Source organism: Myotis nattereri, assembly GCF_964212035.1.
Source record: "Myotis nattereri genome assembly, chromosome: 9".
Taxonomy (NCBI): Eukaryota; Metazoa; Chordata; class Mammalia; order Chiroptera; family Vespertilionidae; genus Myotis; species Myotis nattereri.
The window spans coordinates 75,140,015-75,161,961 of NC_138084.1; the positions used below are offsets into that span (position 1 = coordinate 75,140,015).

A 21,947-nucleotide genomic window follows, 5' to 3' on the forward strand; every position below is an offset into this window, starting at 1 on the left:
ACAGAAGATGAAGGACAAGTTAAGGGCTATTAACAATATTTGGTTTTGGTGGCTCCATTTCGCAGATGGTTATACAGGGTTCACCGTATAAGTCTCTAGAAAAAGGAAAACTATGTTCTTATTAAGAACATTGTTAACAATGACTAATTTTGCACGGTCTACAGAGGCTGTTGGAAGGAAGGAAGCATCCACTGATGACTTAACATCTCTGCACTCCAGAAGCAGGGCTATTGTGAGAACGAACTGCAGGCTTAGAATGCTGCTTTGGAAATAGAATAGCGGTATAAGTCACCGCCCAGACTGGACCACACCTGAGCGTGGAAAGGCGAGCTCTGATCATTACATTGGGACAGTGGGCAAGCCGGGCAGGTGCAGGGTTTCTTCACTCTGCGCACTGGCATCCAGAGGCCTCTGTCCAGGTTTTATCTCCAAGGGCACTTGCACCATCTTAATTCACCTCTGTTGTGGGCCCTTGACTTTGGATCCCTGTTCTATTCTCCACCTGCCGCATGGGACCGAATGCCCTAGACTGTGCCATTGCCCCTGTCCCTGTGGACCCTCCTGTGAGCACCCCTGATCTCCTCTTCCAGCACGTCCACAGCTCTGCACCCTGCCACTGCGGGCCAGCCTTGTCTACTCCCACCCCGACCCAGGCTTCTGCAAGCCCAGTCCAAGGACTGTGGGGTCCTGCTTCTGTGAACTGAGACATTGGACCAGGCGCACCTTCCTTCAACTTATTTGTCCTCTGCTGTAACTCACAAGGTCTGCTTTGGTCCTTAGCGGTCAGCTAAGCAAAGCTTCTGCCACTGATGAACTCGCCTGAGCCCTCAGCAGCATGAGATCTTAAGAGCATTCATATGAGCATAACAAGAATCTGTGGGGAAAAAATACTCCTTCAGAAGGGCCCACAGGGAGGAGCAATGGAAATTCACTGCCAAATTTAAAGGAAGGAGGATGCAACTACTTAGTAAAAAGAGCATCTGGCTGATAACTAGGGCGATGCACACTAGAACGTTTCCCTTTCTTAGGAAAATGATGTCAGTCAGGAGCAATTATGGCAGACCCTAATCAGATGTGTCCCTACCATACTAATTGCCACCCCTTCTTGATCCATAGGAGGACCGAGCACTTTTTTATTGTCTAAGCTACAGGTTTCTTTGTTCTCCTATCTCATTGCTGTGAACTCGGATGCCACTAAGAAGCCTGCACCATTTCTCCCCCGATCCTAGTCCCAGATTGCAAACCTGAGGGGAAGGAGAGGGAGAAAAGGGTGAAAGAAAGATGCACCCCAAACTAGCTGGCCTCTCCCAACCTGGTTCTCTGGCCCTAGTACCAATCTCCTAAACCAATGGTGGGGGCCAGAAGGAGGAGAAAAGGAGGTGAAGAACATGAATGGAGAGGGGAGGGAGAGTGTACATGGGGAACTAGGTTACTCCAGGGAGGCTAGCGAACTCTTCCCCAGATATTACAGAGGAACATTCTCATTCTGGATGGGGCTGGACTAGACATGGTCCCTAAGACCATGGTTTGTTTTTTTTCCCCTGTCTCTGTAGGCATCAGGCCATCTCTCTTCTGTTGCTCTACTTGCATATACTCCAGTGCACATCCTCCCAGCTGCAGCTTTAGGAAAGAAACTGTGGTAGGAGAGAGAGAGAGAGAGAGAGAGAGAGAGAGAGAGAGAGAGAGAGAGAGGGAGAATATGTGTGTGTGTGTGTGTGTGTGTGTGTGTGTATGGGAGAGGGAGAGAGACTGTGAGAAAGAGAGAGAGAGAGAGAGGGAGAGAGAGAGATATGCAGGAGGGGATGCCTTATGGGGGCAGGGGGTAGAAAGACAAAGCCTGCCTTGCCCCAGTTCCTACATCTCACTTTCCGTACCTCATTGCCCACTTCCCTGGACCCCACCACTCCCTTCACTCCAGCGTGGCCCCGCATGGCTCCTGCCTCACTCCCACACCTCCTTCCTAGTGCAGCTGTCATCACCAGAGAGGCTGGAAGAGAAGCCCAGAGCTGTCCTCAACCAGCCAAGCTAGAACTGAGTGTGCTTCCACAGAGAAGCCAAGTTATCCATGATGGTAAAGAAGAACACCAATTTCACTATCGCCAGTCATTCCACATGTAATCTATATAAGAAAAGCCTAAGTGACCATTACAGTGCAACTACCAGAACGACCGGTCACTATGATGCACACTGACCATCAGGGGGCAGACGCTCAATGCAGGAGCTGCCCCCTGGTGGAGCGCCACTCAGCCAGAAGCTGGGCTCACAGCCTGGCGAGTGCAGCGGCGGTGGCAGGAGCCTCTCCCGCCTCTGTGGCAGCACTAAGGAGCAGCAAGCTGAGTGGTAAGGATCAGTGAGCAAGCGGACAGTAAGCAGTGAGGGGTCCTGGACTGCGAGAGGGCGCAGGCCAGGCTGAAGGACCACCCCCCAGTGCACGAAATTTGGTGCACTGGGCTTCGAGTTTAGATATAATACGTGTTAAATTGGGTTTCATGGAACAGCAACTACCACTGATAGCTCAGGGAATGGACTTACAAGCTGGACTTGATTCTTGGACAGGGCACCTAATTTCCTTTTGTTCAGTTTCCTCATTTGTAAATTGGGGATAATTAATCTACCTCATAGGGTTGTGTTGAGGATTAAAAGAGCTAATTTGTGAATAAAATTTCACATAGTGCTTGGCACATTATAGTGCTCATTTCTGTTCAGTATTGTTATTATTATTATTTTATGGGGCTAATATCTAAATGAATTTTCTAAAACAAGTCATCATTAGACATTTTTAGGCTCATCTCTCTGCCACATACATGATGATTAATTCACACAAAACTAATTTCTATTCCCTCTATTATCCAAATACTAATACCTATTACATGCCAAGCACTCTCCCAGGCACTGGGGATATCTGGGGGTAGAGGTCCCTGTCCACTAGCTCACATTTAGGACACGTGCCCCTCCTGCCTCTGTGCCTGTGCTTGTTGGCCTGCGATGCACACCCGTCCTGCCTCTTATGGGAAACTGTGACTTGTTTACTAGCACAGCATTTGCAAGGGTTTCCCTAACTTCTGTGTCACGCAGGACCAGAGATCCTTTCTACAAAACACCGTGCATATTGCTATTATCAAGTCATTATAAAGGATTAAACATTTGAGTGTTGGCCATCTTCATGAGCTAGGGAACCCACTAATGAGAACAGAACCTTTTGATGAGCAAAGAGTGCATGTCATTCATCCTTGTGACCTTGACAATGGCCGAGCCTATACGGGGCACTCAAATGTTACTGAATGACACTATCTATTATAATTTATGTGCTTATATGTCGATCTCTATCATTCATCTCAGGGTCAAAGGGCCATATCTTTAGCTTCTCTGTTTAGCAACGATGCTATTCAATAAATACAATGGTATTCAATAAATACTTGTTGAATGAAGGAATAAATTAACAAATGTATTTGTCTCTCTCTATAATATATAAAAAAACCAACTTAGTGTGACTGGGAAGACCAGTCAGAAATAGAGAAATGACTGTCAAGAATATTTTCAAGAAGTTTAGCTTTCACCTTCAAGTATGTGCTCAGTTACATACTGAATTAATCTGAATCAAACTGATACACTGTTTATAAACCCAATTGTTATAAATGAATAAATAGGATTCATCTGTGATTAGCAAGTCCAATTGTATATAAACGCTTGATTTTCAAAGCTCTGTTTACAAACATGGATCAGTTCTCCTGATCAGGCTAAACAAGCAGGTCCCTCGCAGCTTTCCAGGCATGAACCTCTGACACCTGCTCTAGTAGCACTATCTACAATGGACCAGCTTAGCTGTGTGTGTGTTTTTTTTATATACTTTTATTGACTTCAGAGAGAGGAAGGGAGAGGGAGAGAGAGAAACATCAATGACGAGAGAGAATCATTGATTAGCTGCCTCCTGCAGGCCCCCTATTGGGGATTGAGCCTGCCACCTGGGCATGTGCCCTGCAGAGAAATCGAACTGTGATCTCCGGATTCATAGGTGAACACTCAATCACTGAGCTACATTGGCCGGGCTTAGCTGTGGTTTTTAAAAAGATGAGCAGAGAGAGTAGAGAGCCATTAGGTTGAACATTTTCCCACTACAAATCTTTTTTCCAAGGTCAGGTCAAGTCAAAATTTTTTTTCAGTTCTAAATGTATGGAAGTTAACTGAGTTTATAAAGAAGATGTGAATAGAGGTGTTGGGGTTCTTTTCATGACGTTTATGATGCTGTTTCACACAGGCCAGGGAAAGACAAAAAGGGAATCGGAAGCACTGGTCACTAATATGTACCAAGGGCCTATGAGGAGCCTGGTGGTGTTGGGAGTGCCAGAGAAAAGGCGATGTACGCGACTAAGTCTCCCACCTCCACTAAGTGTGTGCTCCACCATCTTGGAGTCTACACACTTAGTGGAGTTGAGAGACAAACAATTCCCAAAACAAATATGTAAATGAGGTCAGCTCAGCTACTGATAAGTACAATGAAGAAGACACAGTAAGGTCAATGGAAGAGATTAGTGGAGGCAGGGGAGCTGGTGGTGATACAGAGGCAGGGCAGTGAAGGGAGGATTCATTGAGAAGGTGGTTGAGTTGAGATCTGAATGATGAGAGGGGAGAAGCAGCTGTGAGCAGATCTGGGTGCGTGATATTCCGAGCAGAAGGAACATCAAGTGCAACATCCCTGAGGCAGGGGACAAGTGTGCTGTGCCCGAGGGCCAGAAAGGAGGCCTGAAGCTTTTCAGTGTGGAACAAAGTGGAGGAAGGATGAGATGGGGAAGGAAGGTGGGCTAGCTCAGGTTTAGTCTTGTGGGCCAGGGTAGGGAGTCTAGATTTTATTCTGATTGCAATAGGAAGTCATGGTAGGGCTTTAAACAGAGGAGTGACACTCAGGTCATTCTCACACTTAAGGAGTGAGCAGGAGGGGATTAAGGGGACCTATGGGAGGTAGGCAGGGAGACCAGATAGGAGGCTGTCTCATTGACCAGGGGAGCAGGAGGGTGGCTTGAACTGGGGCATAGGTGGCAGAGCTGGTAAGAAGAGGCTGCACTTGGGATAGATTCTGAGCAGAGTGGACAGGCTCTTGCGGATGGATTGAGTGTGCAGGGTAAGGGGAATTTAGTGACCTTGACCCCCACTGTCCTTACCAAAAACTTTGAGGTGGATGGACGCATCCTGCTCTCCCGCCTTGTTCTCAGCGATGCAGACATACTCAGCCTCGTCGTTCTTGTCCACCTTCCTGATGGTCAGCTCCGAACTGTCATCACTAAAGACGTACTTCTCATCTTCCTCATTCTCTAGCAGATCCCCGTCCCTGCAGGGTTCACCAAGGCAAAGGACCATGATTTTGACCACAGAGGGAAGATGTTTGTTTTTAATTTTATTCCATAAAATGCAGTCTGAGCCCATGGGAAAGGCTCAGTCTTCACAAAAAGTTAAGACACCAAACTGCATTTCCAAATATACCTTAGATTCCTCCACCCAAACTTCTGATCCTGTCCCTGGGCTGTAAACTGCACTCACAGACATACCGAAGAGGGCCTCCAAGACCATGCTCTCTACCCGCAGACTGAGGATGCAGGAGGAACCCGATGCACAAGGCAGGAGAACCGTGTAGGGGAGTGCATTCTGCACCCGGAGTGGGTGACATCCCCAGGCAGTCTGTCCCTGCTCCATGGCAATGCCAACCCGGAGCAGGCCCTGTGCTGGCCCCTTCTCCACTAGTCCCTGATCCAATGCAAGAGCCGAGTCTTACTTTGTCCAGCTCATGGTGGGCTCCGGGAAGCCTTCAGCATCACACACCAGGGTGACGGACTGGCCGAGGTTGGCGGTGGCATTCACGATGCTTTGCCTGGCCTGGACGGTGGGCGGTACTGAAGGAAAGAAGGGCTATCAGGGGTGGAAGAATCCAGTGGCCTGGAGAAGCGGCACTTCTAGGGAATCCTAGGTCAAGGGTCACACCTGGGGGTCAAGAGTCCTGAGCAGTTGCAGAGTTAGAGTAAGGGATCTCAATTCAGGCACGTACTAAATAATTATTGTAAACGGAATAAATAACTCACCCCCAAATGCACTAGTGTTTTATAACAATATACAGGTGTGGGCAAAAGTAGGATTACAGGTGTATTATTATTATTTATTTATTAATGACTATATTTATTATTATTAATCTACTTTTGCTCACTCTGGTACAATGCTGTATTTTAGTAATATAGCTCCTGAAGCTATATTAATGCATTTTATTCATTTTAAAATGGCATTCAATTCATAGCAGCTATTTATTATTATATATTTTTCAGTCAGTGCATATTCAACTTACAACTACCATGGCTAGGGAACTTGATGTTCAAAATGGGATTGTTCATGCTGGAAAATGTTGAAACTCCTGATCCCGGTTATTAAATGGTTAATGCCGATTTGAAATGCACCAGTGCACCAGAGTGACACTTCTCTGGAAATGTCATAAACAGCCCTGTGCACCAACTGTTTTACCAAAGGAATGAAGGGGGAGGGTTTCGCAAAAGTATATATCAATAGCCAAAACAATCTGACCATGATATGCTTATTTTCTTAATACTGACATTATAATTTCCTGTAGACATCTTGTAAATGTCAGATCGATTCCACTGGTGTGTTTATTTGACATTGCAAATTAAGATTAATAAGCCCGTGGGCCATGATTCTGACTGTTCTGAGGCCTGAATTGATTATAATATTTTCATTGCACACTGAACCAGGGGACTAATTTCACAATTATGGTAACATCAAAGACAACGAAGGCTGAATCAGAATGTATTAGTAAGCATGGGGAAAGTTTCCAGTGGTTCAAGACAATGAAGGACATTAAAAAACTGCACTAATAGGCCCCATAGCTGAGGGAAACCCAGAAGGCAAGTATATATATTGTTTTTTAGGAAGAACAAAGTGGGAGGCAATAGGAGGTAGGGGGATTCGGCTGAGATTGAATGAGTCTACATTTTATACACCAAAGAGGAGGTTGAAGAGAATGACATTGGGGACCAAGGTTGTAGCAATGGAGATAGTAGGAAGAACGGATCTCCTCACCATTCACAATGACCTGAATGTCCTTGAAGTTGATCTCCCCCCGTGCCAGGATCCTGCCCTCACATCGGTAAGTACCCTCATCTGTTTTCTTGATGTTCCGAATCTGCAGGTAGTTGTTGGACAGGACTATGAATCGGACTAGAAGAGACAAGAGGCAGGTTCGTCCAAGGATCAGTTAGAGAACTTGTGTCTGTAGGAAGGTTGCTGAGCCTTTCCCTTTTCCCAGCTTCAGTCTTATGGGGTGGAGCTTTATGCTGAAATAAGAAAATGTGTCCCTGGCTCTGACATAGAGCCAAGAGCAAATGTCTATTGTAAACTTGTCTCTTTCTTTGGAGAAAGTCCCTGAACATACAAGCCACAGACATATATATATACCCATTTAGGACCTAAACTGCATGTGGTTCTGGGAGGGACACTGGAGTATGGCTCAAAATGTCTCACAGGCCTGCAGAGGTGGAACCCTAGGGGACTTGGTGGCCCAGGGGTAAGGCAACTGCCAGGGAATTCAGGTCTCACCATCTTTTTTCAGGATGACATCTCGACCTTTGTGTTTCCAGATGATGGTTGGGGGTAGAGAGCTGACCACATCACACACGATCACTGCATCTTCCCCCTCTCTGAACTCCTGGGGAGTTGGTGCATTCTTGAACATGAGCTTTTCTGGAAAACAAACAAGAGAAGAGTGAAGGAAAATAGCCAGTTTTCCCACATAGATGCCTTTCCACTGGAGCCATACTGCCTGGATTCCAGTTGCAGGCAACTCCCAAGACATATATACAGTAGTATAGAGAGGGTTTCACCCAGTACTTGGTCAAAGGTGCCAGGTGGAGTGGCTGGCACAAGTAGGGGAATATGTTGTGGAAGTCTGGCAATCAATGTCTATCACTGAGTGCTAAATTTATCACACTTTGTGTATGAAACATCTATGGAGGGAAAGGAAGGTCTTTACCAGGGTCCCTTGCCACGTGGAATAGTGCCATTGAGACACAGTGCATCAGTAGAATGAACTGGTAGAACACCTATTCTACAATGAATAGCAGGAGTTATCAATCCTTTCTTTGTCTCCCACTCTGTGTGGTACCCCAGCTTCAACTTTACTATAGCAGAGAGAATTTTAAAGAATAGAACAGAAGAAAAGCAATAATGGCAATAAATACCATGACAATCCATACTGTTCTATTAGTTGTCACTCACCATTACACTGGCCAATGGGACAGATGCATGATTACAAGGTGATGAGAGGCCACCATCAGACCAAGTAGCAATTGGAGCTGCCTGCTCTGAGTGGCACAGAGAGTTCAAATAAAAATATCCCCCTAACCCTCCACTGAGCTTTTTGACTCCATTACCAGCATGGGACAGTGAAATAAGAGGGGACCCTGAATTGTACAACGGTTAGTCAACACTTGGGGAATGGATGGGGCACCCATAATAGTTCTCTGGGAACTGTGTAGTTTGAATTTAGAGCTGGAGGTCAGTGGGAGGTTGCTGTAACCAGCATGAACCTGGGTTGTGAGTTCTGAGTTGGGTCAGGATCATTTAAGAGCATATTGGAGCTCTTAGTACAATTCAGAAAAGACTTAGGGTGAGGAAAGAAAGGAAGAAGCCCTGTCAAGCCCTCAGCAGGTCCTTTATTGCCATCCCACTCTGCCTGCTGCCCATATATCTTCCTGGCTAAAGACGAGGACAAATATAGGAGGAGGAGGAGGCTCTTACGGAAGATCTTCACGTTGACTGTGGCCTCTGACTCACTGCCGTCCTCGCCAGTGACCACACACTTGTAAATGCCGGCATCGTCAATGTCAGCATTGTAGATGGTGAGGGTGGAAGAAGAGTCATCATTCCATACCACTGAGATCCGCTGCTGGTTCGGGGTGAGCTTTTCTCCATTGGGGGAGAACCAGGAGATGTCTTTATCTTTGGCATCCCCTGCCACTGAAGAGGAAGAGATTATTTTAGAACCACACAAGTTAAAAAGACAAAGTCCCCTCCGGGATCAGTGGTACTCAGTAAGAGCTACCATATGAGACCATTGGGTGTGATGACTGGGGAGCATGACCATTTCCGTAGAGTGTCACTCTGGCTTCTGTGTTGAACTGTGATTACATAACACCACTTACGGTATTTGGAAGGGACTCAACAAGTACTTGTGCCAGTATCTCACAGCGGTCCTATCCTTAGTGAGGGAAGAGAGGAGATATTTGCTGAGGACCTACTGTGTGCCGAGCACTCAGCTAGGAGTTTATAGCCTCACGAATGAGGCAGGGGGCAAAGGGAGTCAGCATATCTAGGAGCTGAGATCGAGGAACTAGCTGGTTTGAGCAAAGTGATCAGTTTGTGTTCAAAGGCTCAGATTGTGGTCTTGAGTGGAAGATGAGACACTGGTTAGCCTAGGAGTGTGGACTCCAACTACTTTTATTCTAGCATCTGCCTGCACGAACTGGCATGACTGGCATTCCAGCAGCCCTGCCACAGACAGACAAATTCAGCTCCTTCAATGCTGAGGAGAAGACAGCTAGAATCAGATGAATGTCCTTTCCCCAGGCACTGCGGAGGGGCAGACATTGCTGCTCCGCTGTCCCAGACACTGAGCTGGACCAGGGCTCTGGACCCGGCCACGTGGCTCCACCCAGCCTCTGCACACGCCTCCCCAGCCCATACCACCATCCCCACACAGATGCTTGGTATGGAAATGAAGCAGCCTTCCTCTCAGGGCCCATTATGTTTTCAATAAATATCGCTATTTGCAAGATGTGCTGTGGGCTCCAGGCTGCATCCCCAGATCATGTAAATTGCCAAAACGAAGGTGAAGCTGGAGTGAACACATTTGGCGGCCACAGCCACCTCACCCACCGCAAATCAGGACAGCATTTCAAGGCCCCTCCTGCTGAAAGTGGCTCATTAAATGTCACAGTTCACACCTAGCTCAGCTCTTCCCTGGTTCCCCCACTTTCCAAATCCCAGTCATGTCACTTACAGAGAATCCAAAGTTAATCCGAAGCCTGATCCTGCACAGGACAGCTTCTGGTAATTATCTGAGCTGTGGAAACGGGCATAATTTCTAAAGAGAAAACAAGGACACCGGCTCTGACCATCCTAGAGCTCTGGTGGGGGCAATGGGACAGAATATTGAATTCACAGTAGACCTGGAAACCCGGGGCACGTGTCCGCACTGCAGAAGAGATACCAGTGCTCCATTTCCTTTCAGCATGTTTTGTGCTTGGGCTTTCCTGTTCTGGGGATTCTGAGAAATAAGCCTCACACTGACTCACTGAGGCACCATTTCTTCCTCTGCTGTCAGTTACGAGCTCTGGATGTGTACTGAGTGGGGGCTCAGAGCTGACTCCCTCTTCTGGGAGTTGTGCTGACTCTCCCAGGAACATCCCTAGTGCTCCACCACCAAGTGCAAGTCCAGATACAGTTCCCTGTGCTGGGGCTGCCCTTTGAGAGGGGAGGGAGAGGGCCCGAGAGCCTCCTTGGCTCCCAAGTCACACTGTTGACCCTGCAGCAAAGCAAAACCAAGAATTCTGGGTGCGGTGCGATCAGCCAGCACACAGCCCGTGGCTGTTTGTCTGCTGGGAGGCTGCCCTGCATGCAGTGGGCCCCGGGCACTTGCCTTGGCATAAGAAGAATTTGGATTCTCCAACGCTGATTTCCCCCTGGCTGGGAACAATATCCACCTGCAGAGAAACTGAAAAAGACGAAGTCCAGTTTAAACACACATTCACATTCCTAAGAATAAAACTGAGAGCTTTCATTCAAAACTGGCGTGTCCCCACTCATGTTTAGAGCAGGGGGCGGTGGTTGTTTGGGTTTTAAGAACCGGTCACCGTCATAGATTCCATGGGTCCTCATGTCGATTCCAGGAGTGGACATGGTCAGACCACTCGCTGTGGCACTGCTGCCTCTGCCTCCTAGTGCCGGTGCCCGGGGAGGGCTGGGATGAACTCCGCACTAAGTGTTTAGGGCCCCTGAGAAGGCTGCGGTCCTACTCCAACCAGCAGCACTTCTGAGAGTCATGGACACAGCCGCTCGACAGCTACTTTTGGAAACCAGGGCTGTGTGAGAGGGAAGCCTGCTGCTCCAGAACTCGGCACAGGGGTCTCCTGCCAACGTGTCACGCTGCCATGCCTAACGACTATGGAGAAGGACCCCACGGGGTGGTCCAGATGGATTTGCCAATGCTCACCTTCCTCATGACTCTAGGACCAGTGCATCTCTTTCCATAACAGGAGCCAGCATCAAACACCCCACCCCAATGAGGCAGACCCCCTTCGGCAATGCTGGCGTCGTGCCCTGGGAAGTTCCCTGAGTACCTTGACTGCTTGACCTGAATTTTTATTTGCATAGCCACGTGCTCTGTCATTGCACTCCACCGAGAAGACAAAATACATTGCACTGGATCTCAGTTCCTGTACTCACTCAGCTCCTTGTTTATCTGTTCAGGACAGATAACTGTATCCATGAAAATACAGTTTTAGGGCATAAAAGAAATTGTTCATTTGGATTCAGCTTCCTTCTGCCTCCTTTCCTCTTAGTAAATCTGAAGGCCAACAGACATTTGGTTCCACGCATGTAGCTTCATAAAGCCCGTGCGAAGGAGGGGCTTGGACGAAACAGGCCGGGTAATGAAGACTCTGTAAGCCCTTCCTTAGAACAGCCATTTTCCCTGCACAGTGGAGGTGGGAATGCTGGTTGCCATGGTGAGGGACTTGCAGGCAGAGCTGCTGCAGGTCTCCGTCTGCCCGCATTTGATGAAGGGACCACAGTTGTGCTCAGCAGAATGGAGGAATCAAATGGCCTGAGTGGGGGCTGAGATGGGGGGCATCTCAGCTATTAGGGGCAAGGCTTTCCTAACCTCCTACCAACAGACAAAGCAGACCATGGCAAAACCCAGCAGGGGCAGCAGAGAAGGATGGCTTGGAGGAGACAGAGACCGAAGAGCGAAGGAGCCAGGGTAAGGGGAGGAGTCAGGCACGGGGTCCAGCTGGGAGAGGATGCTGAACACTCCACTGTGAGGATAAGAGGCGGGGGCTCAAAGACTGCAAATACTGGTTTGGAAGGAATATGACAGCGATGGAGGGGCAGCTGGTCTCTCCCTCACTTGGTTAGCTGCTGATTACTCATTTGGGGCTCAGGACTGAATTCTTCCTGAGAGAATGCAGTCTTCGCATCCCTTCCCTGCATGCTGCCCACAGCACACAGAGGTGCAATGGAACAGTGTCAGATGAGGGACACTGCAGCCATGGCACCAGTGTGACTGGCTGGGCTGCTTCTCCCACCACGCTTCTCCCTATGAAGTCAGGTGCCACTCAATTCTACACTGAGGGAGAGGGAGCCGGAAGGAGTCTCAGCCATCACCATGTCCTTCCTCCTCATTTTCTGGATGAGAAAAGCGAGGTAGAGTGACTTCCTGAAGGTCACTTCTAGGTAGGGCCAGGGTGGCCCCAGAGCCCAGGCCATGCGGCTTCCAGATAAGTGTTCTTTCTACTATGCAATGCTGCCTCTGCAAGTAGAGAGTAAACTGTTTCCATTCCAGTTAACAAGCAACCTGGTCCTCCAACTCACCACCTCCCAATAGACCAGAGCGAGTCCAGAACTGACAGGGCTCACAGTGCTTTGGGGAGCACATGGTCTTACAGAGCCAGTGACAGCACAGTGCCATCCACCTTAAGGGCAAGCAGGACCTTTTCTATGCCCTTCTGCGGCTCAAATTCCAAGGTACAAGGGGCCCATGAAGCCCAGATGCTGTGCGCAGGCCATCTGCCACCTGGGTGCTGGCCCTTCCTGGAGCCCCGGGGCACTCGCTAAGGCCTTGGAGGCTGCTTCTGCCCGCAGAGTTCACGGCCCACATGCCGAGCGCCAGCAGCCAGCTCTCACATCTGGATCCCGTTACTCTCGTAGAACCTTTGCTGCTTTGAGAAGGATATTCTTACGCCAAGTGAAAAAACAGCCTTCATTTTCTCAGCTCTTTCCAAACAGAACATGACTCTCAAGGGGCCGGAGAACATGGCAAGGCTGAAAGCTTTCTTACTCAAATGTGGCTGGTGTCTTACCTCTGGGCCGTGGTGGGAAATGAGAAACAAGAATTTCAAAGGAATTCCTACTTCAGCAGGTCCCATGCACACATTTATCGTCGCAGTCATTTTTAAAGGAGAGAGATCCACTTAGAGTCCTGACCCTTTGCACTCATGGAAAAGGCGGTGAGATTCCCCGTTCCAAGCAGTGCCAGCCGGGCCAGAGGAAGCCCGGACTCTGGCCACCAGCGCCTGGATGCGTTCCGCTGCCCCACATGCCGGTTCTTTTTCCGCAGATGCCACCGCGAATGGTTAGGTTTAACGATGGTAAGTGGAACTCCTGCTCCAACCTGCAAACTCCCCTCCACTTCCTTCTTCTATTAGTTCTTTCATTGTTTCCAATAAAAATTCTTAACTTGTGCCTTTCTCTAGTTGCATGTATGAATGAAATTTTCTAACCAGGCGTAACTCTTACTTTAAAGAAGCTTATGAAAACATTTCTCCCAGAAAAAGATCTCATCTCCTACTTTGCATTAACAATGCATGTTGTCCACTTCATCTTGGACGCATCCAAAGATGCATTTGATAAACCTTGGTGTTGGGCCCATCTTCCTGCAGCCGCTTCACACTCTCTGGTTTATCAGAGACCCTTCCTTATTTAATCTGATGCGCACAATAGATCTGAGATATAAAAAGACCAATATTGTTTCCTTTCTACAGAAGAAGAAATTAAAGCTCAGAGAAATGAAATGACTTGTCTAGGGTAACTCCGCTAATGAGTAGTAAAGTCAAGATTAAAAGTCATTTAATTCTAAGGCTAGCTCTCCCCCCACCCTGCACAGCTATCGCTAACCTTCTGTTGGCTGCCCAATAGGCTCCTTTCCTATTAGTTACTATTTTCTCTCTTCCCAAATTATGGGCTAGAAAGAGCAGAGTGCCCAGAAATCTTACAATCAAGTTGCTGTCATCATTTCTACCATGGTTAACTGTAGCTGGCCTCCTTGCTCACCGATAATCCTAGCATTATAACCTTCCTTTTACAGGTGGGGAAGAGGGGTTCAGAGCCAGAATTAATTGTAATGGAGGAGTCAAGAATCAAACCCAGGCTGAATGGAGAGGAAAGGCCCAGCCATTTTTATCCCTGTGAACAGACAGAAAAAAGATTCTCCTGAGGTTGAAATGATCCCCCTTTCCTTGTCTCATTTAGAAAGTAAAATAACCCTGTGGGAGATCTTTATGTTTTAAAATGTATTTTCTGTTTAAATGTGTGTGTTTTTTAAATGATACTATATTCTGAAAGATATGCTGACTTGTTTATTAGGAAACAGCTTTAGGCATGGATAGAAGTTTTCTAACTTCCAACCTCCGTAGTAGAAGCTAGCTATAGAGTTTTAGTTGCTAAAGAAAAGGGAGTTCCTGCTTCAGTTCATAAAAGATGCTAAGGCACTTAGCAGGATGAGTGCGAATCTTACAAAAGCAAAGCGACAGGGAAAAATCATTCTGATTTCAGAAAGGGGTTCACAGATTTCACTGGAGCCAATAACTTCTTGCGGCAGTTTATTGTACTGGTGTCTTTTTTTAGGTTCTAATGTGCTTGCGGGGGTGGGAACTGAATGCAGAAAGTGAACCCAGGTCTCTGTCAGCTAATTGAAAAGACTTTCTGTTAAATGGCTACAAAAACACTGGTTGCTGAGGGAGACAGAGAGCAGCTGTGCTGCGGGCCCAGGGCAAGGCAGGCATACGTGAGGAAGAGGCCAGGCCACAATGTCAGAGACGGGCTAACTAGAGGATTAATCTGATCAGTGGCTATGCACCAGATGGGGGGTGGGGGTGGGGTGGGAGGGGGGTAGTCTAGAACCTATTTAGTAATGGCTAAGGGTTTCTGATAAAAGGCATCCAAGGGTGGCTATACTTTTATTTTGTGAGCTATTATTCTAAAAGTGAGCCTTAAATGTCACTTAACCACTTTAATGAAGTAAACTGAATGTTAACGTCTCTTTCATTTGGGAAAGGCAGGTGTCTGAACCAGGAGGGTCATGACTGAGGCAGCCCCACTTGCTTGCAACAGTTTGCTCTCATTGGCAGCAAACTGCTCAAGGGAAAAAGGGCAACTTCACTGCTAAAGCAGCCAAACCCAATGAAAGTAAAACTAAAACTGCCCAGGCAGTTCTGCAGGGTGATTAAGGCCAAAACTCTGGGCCAGACTGTGAGCTTGAATCTCAGCTCTGCCACTTACTAGCTGTGTGATCTTGGCCAAGTTATTTAATCTCTGGTGCTTCTGTTTTCTTATCTTCAAAATAGGGAAAGCAGAACCCATCTCATAGGGCTGTTGGAAAGATGAAGTGAATTAACATATGAGAAGCACTTAGAATAAGGTCTGGCACATAGTAAACATTTTACAGTTGTGTATTCTTCTTTTTTAAACGATTTTTTTTTAAAAAAACTGATTTTTAGAGTGAGGGGAAGGGAGAGGAAGAGAAAGAGAAACATTGATGTGAGAGAGAAATATCGCTCAGTTGCCTCCCGAACTCACACAGACCAGGGATCGACCCTACAACCCAGGCATGTGTCCTGACCCGGAATCTAACCAGCGACCTCTCAGGGCATGGGATGATACCCAGCCAACTGAACCACACCAGCCAGGCTGTATTATTGGTCTTAATAAACCTATATAAACAATCCTTCCCAAAGAAATCATATGGTTAATGCTTTTGAGGGAAGCATGTTTCTCTTTATGGTTTAAAATAAAGTAGTAACCTTTCCTAATGATCCAATTGGGGGTCAGGTGGCCTGATTTCACTCTTCATTAATTTGAGATATTTTACCTGCCAGTCAGAACTTTATTGCTATGAAAGATGACTGTATTTGCCTGGCCGGTGTGGTTCATTGCTTGAACAAGTAGGTACGGTTCAATTCCTGGTCAGGGCATATGCCTGGGTTGCAGGTTCAATGCCCAGTAGAGGGTGTGCAGGAGGTAGCCGATTAATGATTCTCTCTAATCATTGATGTTTCTATCCCTCTCTCTTCCTTTATCTGAAATCAATACGAACATATTAAAAAGAAAAGATGACTGAATTCAAAGCCAAAAAACAATGTGTGTACCCTAGGCAAGTCACTTCACTTTGGCTTCAGTTTTTTCATCTGTAAATGTGGATTGTAATCAAACTGAATTCTTGTGGTTGGATTGTCAGGAGAATTAAAAGTCAGAATGAGTCCTGATTAAGAAGTCAGAATCTGGAGTCAGAGAGGCCTGGTTCCACTTTCCATCTCTGATGCTTAGTAACACTGAGTTCTCAGGAGACTCTCAGCGCCTGTTTTCCACATCTGTAAATGAACATAGCAACCCTGCTGATCTCAGGGCTGCTGAGATGATTTAGTAAAGCAATGTATATAAAGTGCCAAGTACAAGGTCAACTGTGTTGGCTGTTTTTTAAATGACACTGCATGTATGATAGTACTTTGAACTTACACACACACACCACAAACAAAATCCTCAATAATGCTTGTAATGAGAATGAGATAGCAGAAACTTGTGGTGTGTGTGTGTCTATTTATATTTATGTGTACATATGGACACAATCATTGAGAGCCTAGATAAGAGTGCATGTGTGTGTGTGTGTGTGTGTGTGTGTGTGTGTACACAGAATAAGGCAACTTGTCAGATTGCTATTGTTTCAAGATGCAGCTGGACATAGGTAAATTGGTCTCATTTTGGGAGAGAAAAACAAATGAACTATCAGGGATGATGAAGGGCCGTCATCTAGACTGGACATGTGAGTCCTACAATTCTAGGTTGAGCTACTGTTGACAGCACTTGGGAAGAAGAAAAAGACAGTTTTACTTTCAAATATTAACCCAAGCCCAGCCGGTGTGGCTCAGGGGTTGAGCACTGACCTATGAACCAGGAGGTCACAGTTTGATTCCAGGTCAGGGCACATGCTTGGTTTGTGAGCACGATCCCCAGCGTGGGGCATGTAGGAGACAACTGATCAATGATTCTCTCTTATCATTGATGTTTTTATCTCTCTCTCCCTCTCCCTTCCTCTATAAAATCAATAAAAAGACATACATATATGAAAGAAAAAAAATATTAACCCAAAAGTTGGATGTCATTGCAAAGAAATTATGAAATGTGTGTTTTTACAGATTTGGGCTTCAGGTTCTATATAATAGCATCATAATGGCAGAACATATTCTAATTGCCAATGGAAGCATCCTCATTGCTTAAAGCTGGCTCATAGCAGCAACTAACATCATCTAGAAGTCATACGTAGGGCCGCCAATCCTGTGGTCAGCCTAGCTAGGGCCCCATCTCTCTAAATGCTGAGAATTCTACCTAATTCCCATGTAAACCTAAATAGCCCGAGGCAATCTACCTGGGGTTTCCAAGCCAATGGAGATAAGCTTATAACCAAAGCCTTGGGAGACCCTCTGTGTGAAGCCCCCACAGGACCCTCGGCCCCTGGTTTCCTGACACGCCTGCCAGCCTAGAGAGTGCAGAAAGCCGTCACGAAAGCGACAGTCATTCCACACCAGCACACAGCAGATGTGTGAGTGAAGAATTCAAGACTGAGGAGGAAGGAAGAGGACTCCTGATGGTGATGGGTTCATTCATCTGCCATTAGATCAAGACCAACCATATAGACAAGCTGCAGGCCGTATGCAGACATTGCTAAATCAAATTCACTTGAATGAGATGCTGGGCTCATCTACCACGCAGTCATCATTTTAACAAAGCCACCCAAACTGGGCAGTGTTTCATTACAAAAGTGATGCAGGAAGGAGTGCTGGTGAAACTTCTCTGTATCCTCCTCTAAACATGCGACTCTTCCAAACAGAGTGATGGGGGAGGTACGGAGAAGTTGAATATGGCTTCAGAATTCTCCAGCTTTCTATGCCATGTGATACTATAATTGGCATTATGATACAGTAAGGCAGAAAGAGTATCGAGCCACTCTGCACAACTGCGGCCAGGTGATTAATCTGATTTTCCATCACCCCAAATAGTCTAGCCTACAGAATTCCGATAGTGAAGCAACAGAAACCAACTTGCCAGAAGCAGGGGGCCCTATTTCTTAGAGTAATAAATTACACAAGCTGCTGGGCATCAGGAATAGGTGGGTACTGACTCTGTTCCATAGTCCCGGCTTCAGATCAGAATGCAGAGACAAGGCAGATAACGGCTCCAGCTACCGAGTCCCTGGGTCAAAGTGCGTTTCATTAGTTCTGATCAGATGGTTTAGTTTTATAGAGAATTCAGTGGTTTCAAACCCCAGCTGTTGTCCCCATACATCACCCAGAAGCTAGAAGCCTGGACTATTGGCCCATCATACATGTCCTGTGCTTCTGGTTATAGGGCAGCAAGATCTCCATGTTGTTTTAATCTGCTCGGCAGTAATAGGTCCTTACTCCCTTCGCCATTCTCCATCCCCAAGAACGGAGCATCTTTCACGGGCAGTCAGAAGAAATGGTTCAAAGGGACAGTGAGCAGGGTCATGACCCAATCAAGCTCCACGCCCCATCCACAAGTCAGACACCGGGAGGAGCTGGCCTGCTGCTGATGGAAGGAGCTTGCTGGTTTACTTGTTTTAATGGAGGATCTTAAAGGAAGGAGATGCATTGGCGAATATATTGTAATTATTTTCTCAAAGCAGCAGAAAGAGGGATCCCAATAGAGGCCCAAAGGGGCAGATTCCAGGCCAGGGGTGAGATCCTTTTTGAGTGGGCGTTAGCCCAGTCTCATACAGTCCCCAAGGGGTGAAAGCAGGAATGTTCCACAGCCCGTCCCACTGGGGGGCACTTAGCTGAGTGCATGCGTGTGTGCCAGGAGGTGGTAATGTGGTCTAGTTGCACCATGACTTCTCAGTCTTCTACCACATTCCATTCCTGGCCAGGATTGTAGACCCATTATTAATGACAGTTGGAGCTGGAGAGGACCTGAGGGATGGCTTCCCGCTCCTTCACTGTACAGATGGGACATGCCAGGAGCAGAGCCTACAGTCCCGACTGCAATGTTTGGGAGCCACGGGGTTCGCCCCACACGCTGCCCCCGGACCTGAGGCCTCTTCGTGATCGGTGTCTCATTTTCTTTGTGTGTCTCCAGTAGCTATTTCACCAACTGTTTTCTCTCACCTGTCTGCCCTAGTCTCACCTCTGTCCCCAAAAAGCAAGAGTGATCAGAGGGAGAGACAAGCTCCATTAAATGCAGTGAGGAAGCCAGACAAAGGGCAGGTGCTCTGCTAGTCCCGACCCAAGCTGATTACAGTGTCCGGGGCTTCCAAAGGCCAGGGGCATTTCGAACAATCTCCTCAGGTTCTCTGCTGCCTTTTAGACCGCTCTTCCTGTTTCCTTTCCCGGCAGGCCCAGATGCAGGCCAAAATGCAGGGCAAGGACGCAAATAGATGTTAGGACCTCAGCCAAGGTTTTCCCAGATAAACGACGTAAAATCTACCAATCTGCTTTGATAACACAGGTCTTCTTAGCAAACTGCTGCATTCTGTCCCATTGCTTCAGGTTCGTCCTGACGATGTTTTCCTAGGTCTGCTCTCCTGAAACCTTGCTGATGACTCATCGAACTTCTTTTCTTTCCGCCATAAAAAGGTACTGATACAAGGAAAATCGCTCTCCTCCTTCCCAACAGCTTTTGCCAACACGGCAAGAAGCTGGAATTATATCTTTCAATATTTGTCCAGCTGTTGTTTGCAGATGTTGTATTCTTTACACCCAGAAAATAAGAATTTAGAGAATGCTAGCATGCAACTTCATCCTGAGAATTTTAGATCCTGCCCGTGTCTTTCAAAAATGTCCTTACGTATTCATAGCTTTAAGCACATCTGGGCTATAGAAGATACAAAGGCTTATAATCTCTCAAACAACCAGTGCAAAGAATTGTTAAATTTGGTTTCTGTCAAGTGAAAAATCCACACACTCAAACAAAGACATATATGTATATACAGCTAAATATACATGTATATATACATACATATATATATATATATATATATATATATATATACATACACACACACATTATGTGCTGATCACCACTAAGCACTTCATTTAACTCATATAGTCCCCATAACAATCCTACAAGATAGATGCTATTATTATCCTATTTGACAAATGAAGAAACTAAGGATCCGAAGGATTAAGTAACAAGCCCAAGGTCAAGATTTGAACCCAGGCAGATCCAGCCCCGTAGTCCTTGATCTTAACTATGTATTACTTAAAGTCAGTCTGAAGTAAAGTCAACGTTCGTGAAAAAGGGGTTGATTTTGTGCTGGATGAACTGGGAGACAAGCACACAAGTAGAAAGAGACACTATATAGTGATTCAGACCAGAGGGTGGAAACAGGTTCCAGGCTACACTCTTATCCCTGTGTAGCCCCATCTTTGTCTCTGCACTGAGTCCTCTCTAGCCCCTCCCCTCACCACCAAGGACCATGGCCTCCATGCCCACCTGCAGTCCTTCCCTCCTGCCAGCCCTGCTCAGCATCTGTGGCGGCCACCAAGAGGGATCAAACCAGAGGCTTCAGCATTTCATATAATCCTGGTTTGGTGGTGATGAACTCCTTTAGCTTTTTCTTGTCTGTGAAGCTCTTTATTGACCTTCAATTCTAAATGATAGCTTTGATGGGTAGAGTAATCTTGGTTGTAGGTCCTTGCTATTCATCACCTTGAATATTTCTTGCCATTCCCTTCTAGTCTGCAAAGTTTTTGTTGATAAATCATCTGATAGTCATATGGGCACTCCCTTGTAGCTAACTGACTTCTTTTCTCTTGCTGCTTTTAAGATTCTCTTTTTGTCATTAACCCTTGGCATTTTAATTATGATGTGTCTTGGTGAAGGCTTCCTTGGGTTCCTCTTGTTTGGGACTCTCTGCACTTCTTGGACTTGTAAGTCTGTTTCTTTCACCAGGTAGGGGAAGTTTTCTGTCATTTTTTCTTCAAATAGGTTTTCAATATTTTGCTCTCTCTTCTTCTGGTATCCCCATAATGTGAACGTTGGTACACTTGAAGTTGTCCCAGAGGCTCTTTACACTCTCTTCATATTTTTGATGGACCTTCTCCATGTGCTAACTATGCTCCCTTCTTGCCCAGAATAATGCTATAGCCCTAAAGAACTGCTCATAGTAAGTCATAAAAGTTCAATAGAAAATGATATCCTTAACATAGTCTTTACAGTTTTGTTCAGGTTTTGTTTTTGTGGTAGGGTTTTTATTTAAGCAACCATTACTAAGTTCTTTTATTCTTCATGAAGAACCTTTCCCTCCATCAACCCAACCCCAACTGTCCTTGACAAACTCAATTAGTTTTACACACTAAGCAGGGGAGCCTTGGAACCCTGTCTGCAAAATCAAAGACAGAAACTTGAGGAGAATCCCCCATGATCCCATTGTGTTCAAGGATTTTGATGTTCAAGGACTAAAATGAGTAGGACCCCTAGGAGCCAATTCAAAGGTCAGGGGCAGATAGGAGGCTCAGCCATGAGAAACAGACACAAACCAAACTCTTCTGATGATGGCGGAGTTTTCTTCTCTTTCACTCTCTCTCCCTCACCCGGTCTCCCAGACAGTGAATTCCCCTCTGGGAACTAACGTTTTGAATTCTCAAAATGTTACCAAGTTATATTGTCCAAGCAAAACTGAACTCCTTAAAAAGATCTCAGATCACCGGCTACTGATTTTTCTTTCTTTAGAAATAGAATCAGCCTTGACAGTAGCTACACTCGGGAGTGCAATAACTAGTTTTTATTCCAAACAGGATGACAGCCACAGAACTGAGGAGACCTGACCGGTGGCCACTTGAACATATTTAGATGAGTGGCACTCACACAATAATGCTGTTTTGTGTTGCCTT

The 21,947-nt window shown here is 46.4% G+C and overlaps 1 protein-coding gene across 6 annotated transcripts in view; it reads right to left on the reverse strand.

Annotated features, from left to right (window-relative positions):
* The window catches only part of NCAM1 (neural cell adhesion molecule 1), a 330,901-nt gene that overhangs the window by 53,770 nt on the left and 255,184 nt on the right, over positions 1 to 21,947 (reverse strand). For all 6 annotated transcript variants that reach the window (XM_081098797.1, XM_081098798.1, XM_081098800.1 and 3 more), the window contains exons 2-7: positions 10,688 to 10,762; positions 8,788 to 9,006; positions 7,588 to 7,731; positions 7,072 to 7,209; positions 5,765 to 5,882; positions 5,157 to 5,323 (exon numbers count right to left, since the gene is read on the reverse strand). In XM_081098797.1, the coding sequence (XP_080954923.1) occupies positions 5,157 to 5,323; positions 5,765 to 5,882; positions 7,072 to 7,209; positions 7,588 to 7,731; positions 8,788 to 9,006; positions 10,688 to 10,762 (861 nt within the window). The remainder of the gene's footprint in view (positions 1 to 5,156; positions 5,324 to 5,764; positions 5,883 to 7,071; positions 7,210 to 7,587; positions 7,732 to 8,787; positions 9,007 to 10,687; positions 10,763 to 21,947) is intronic.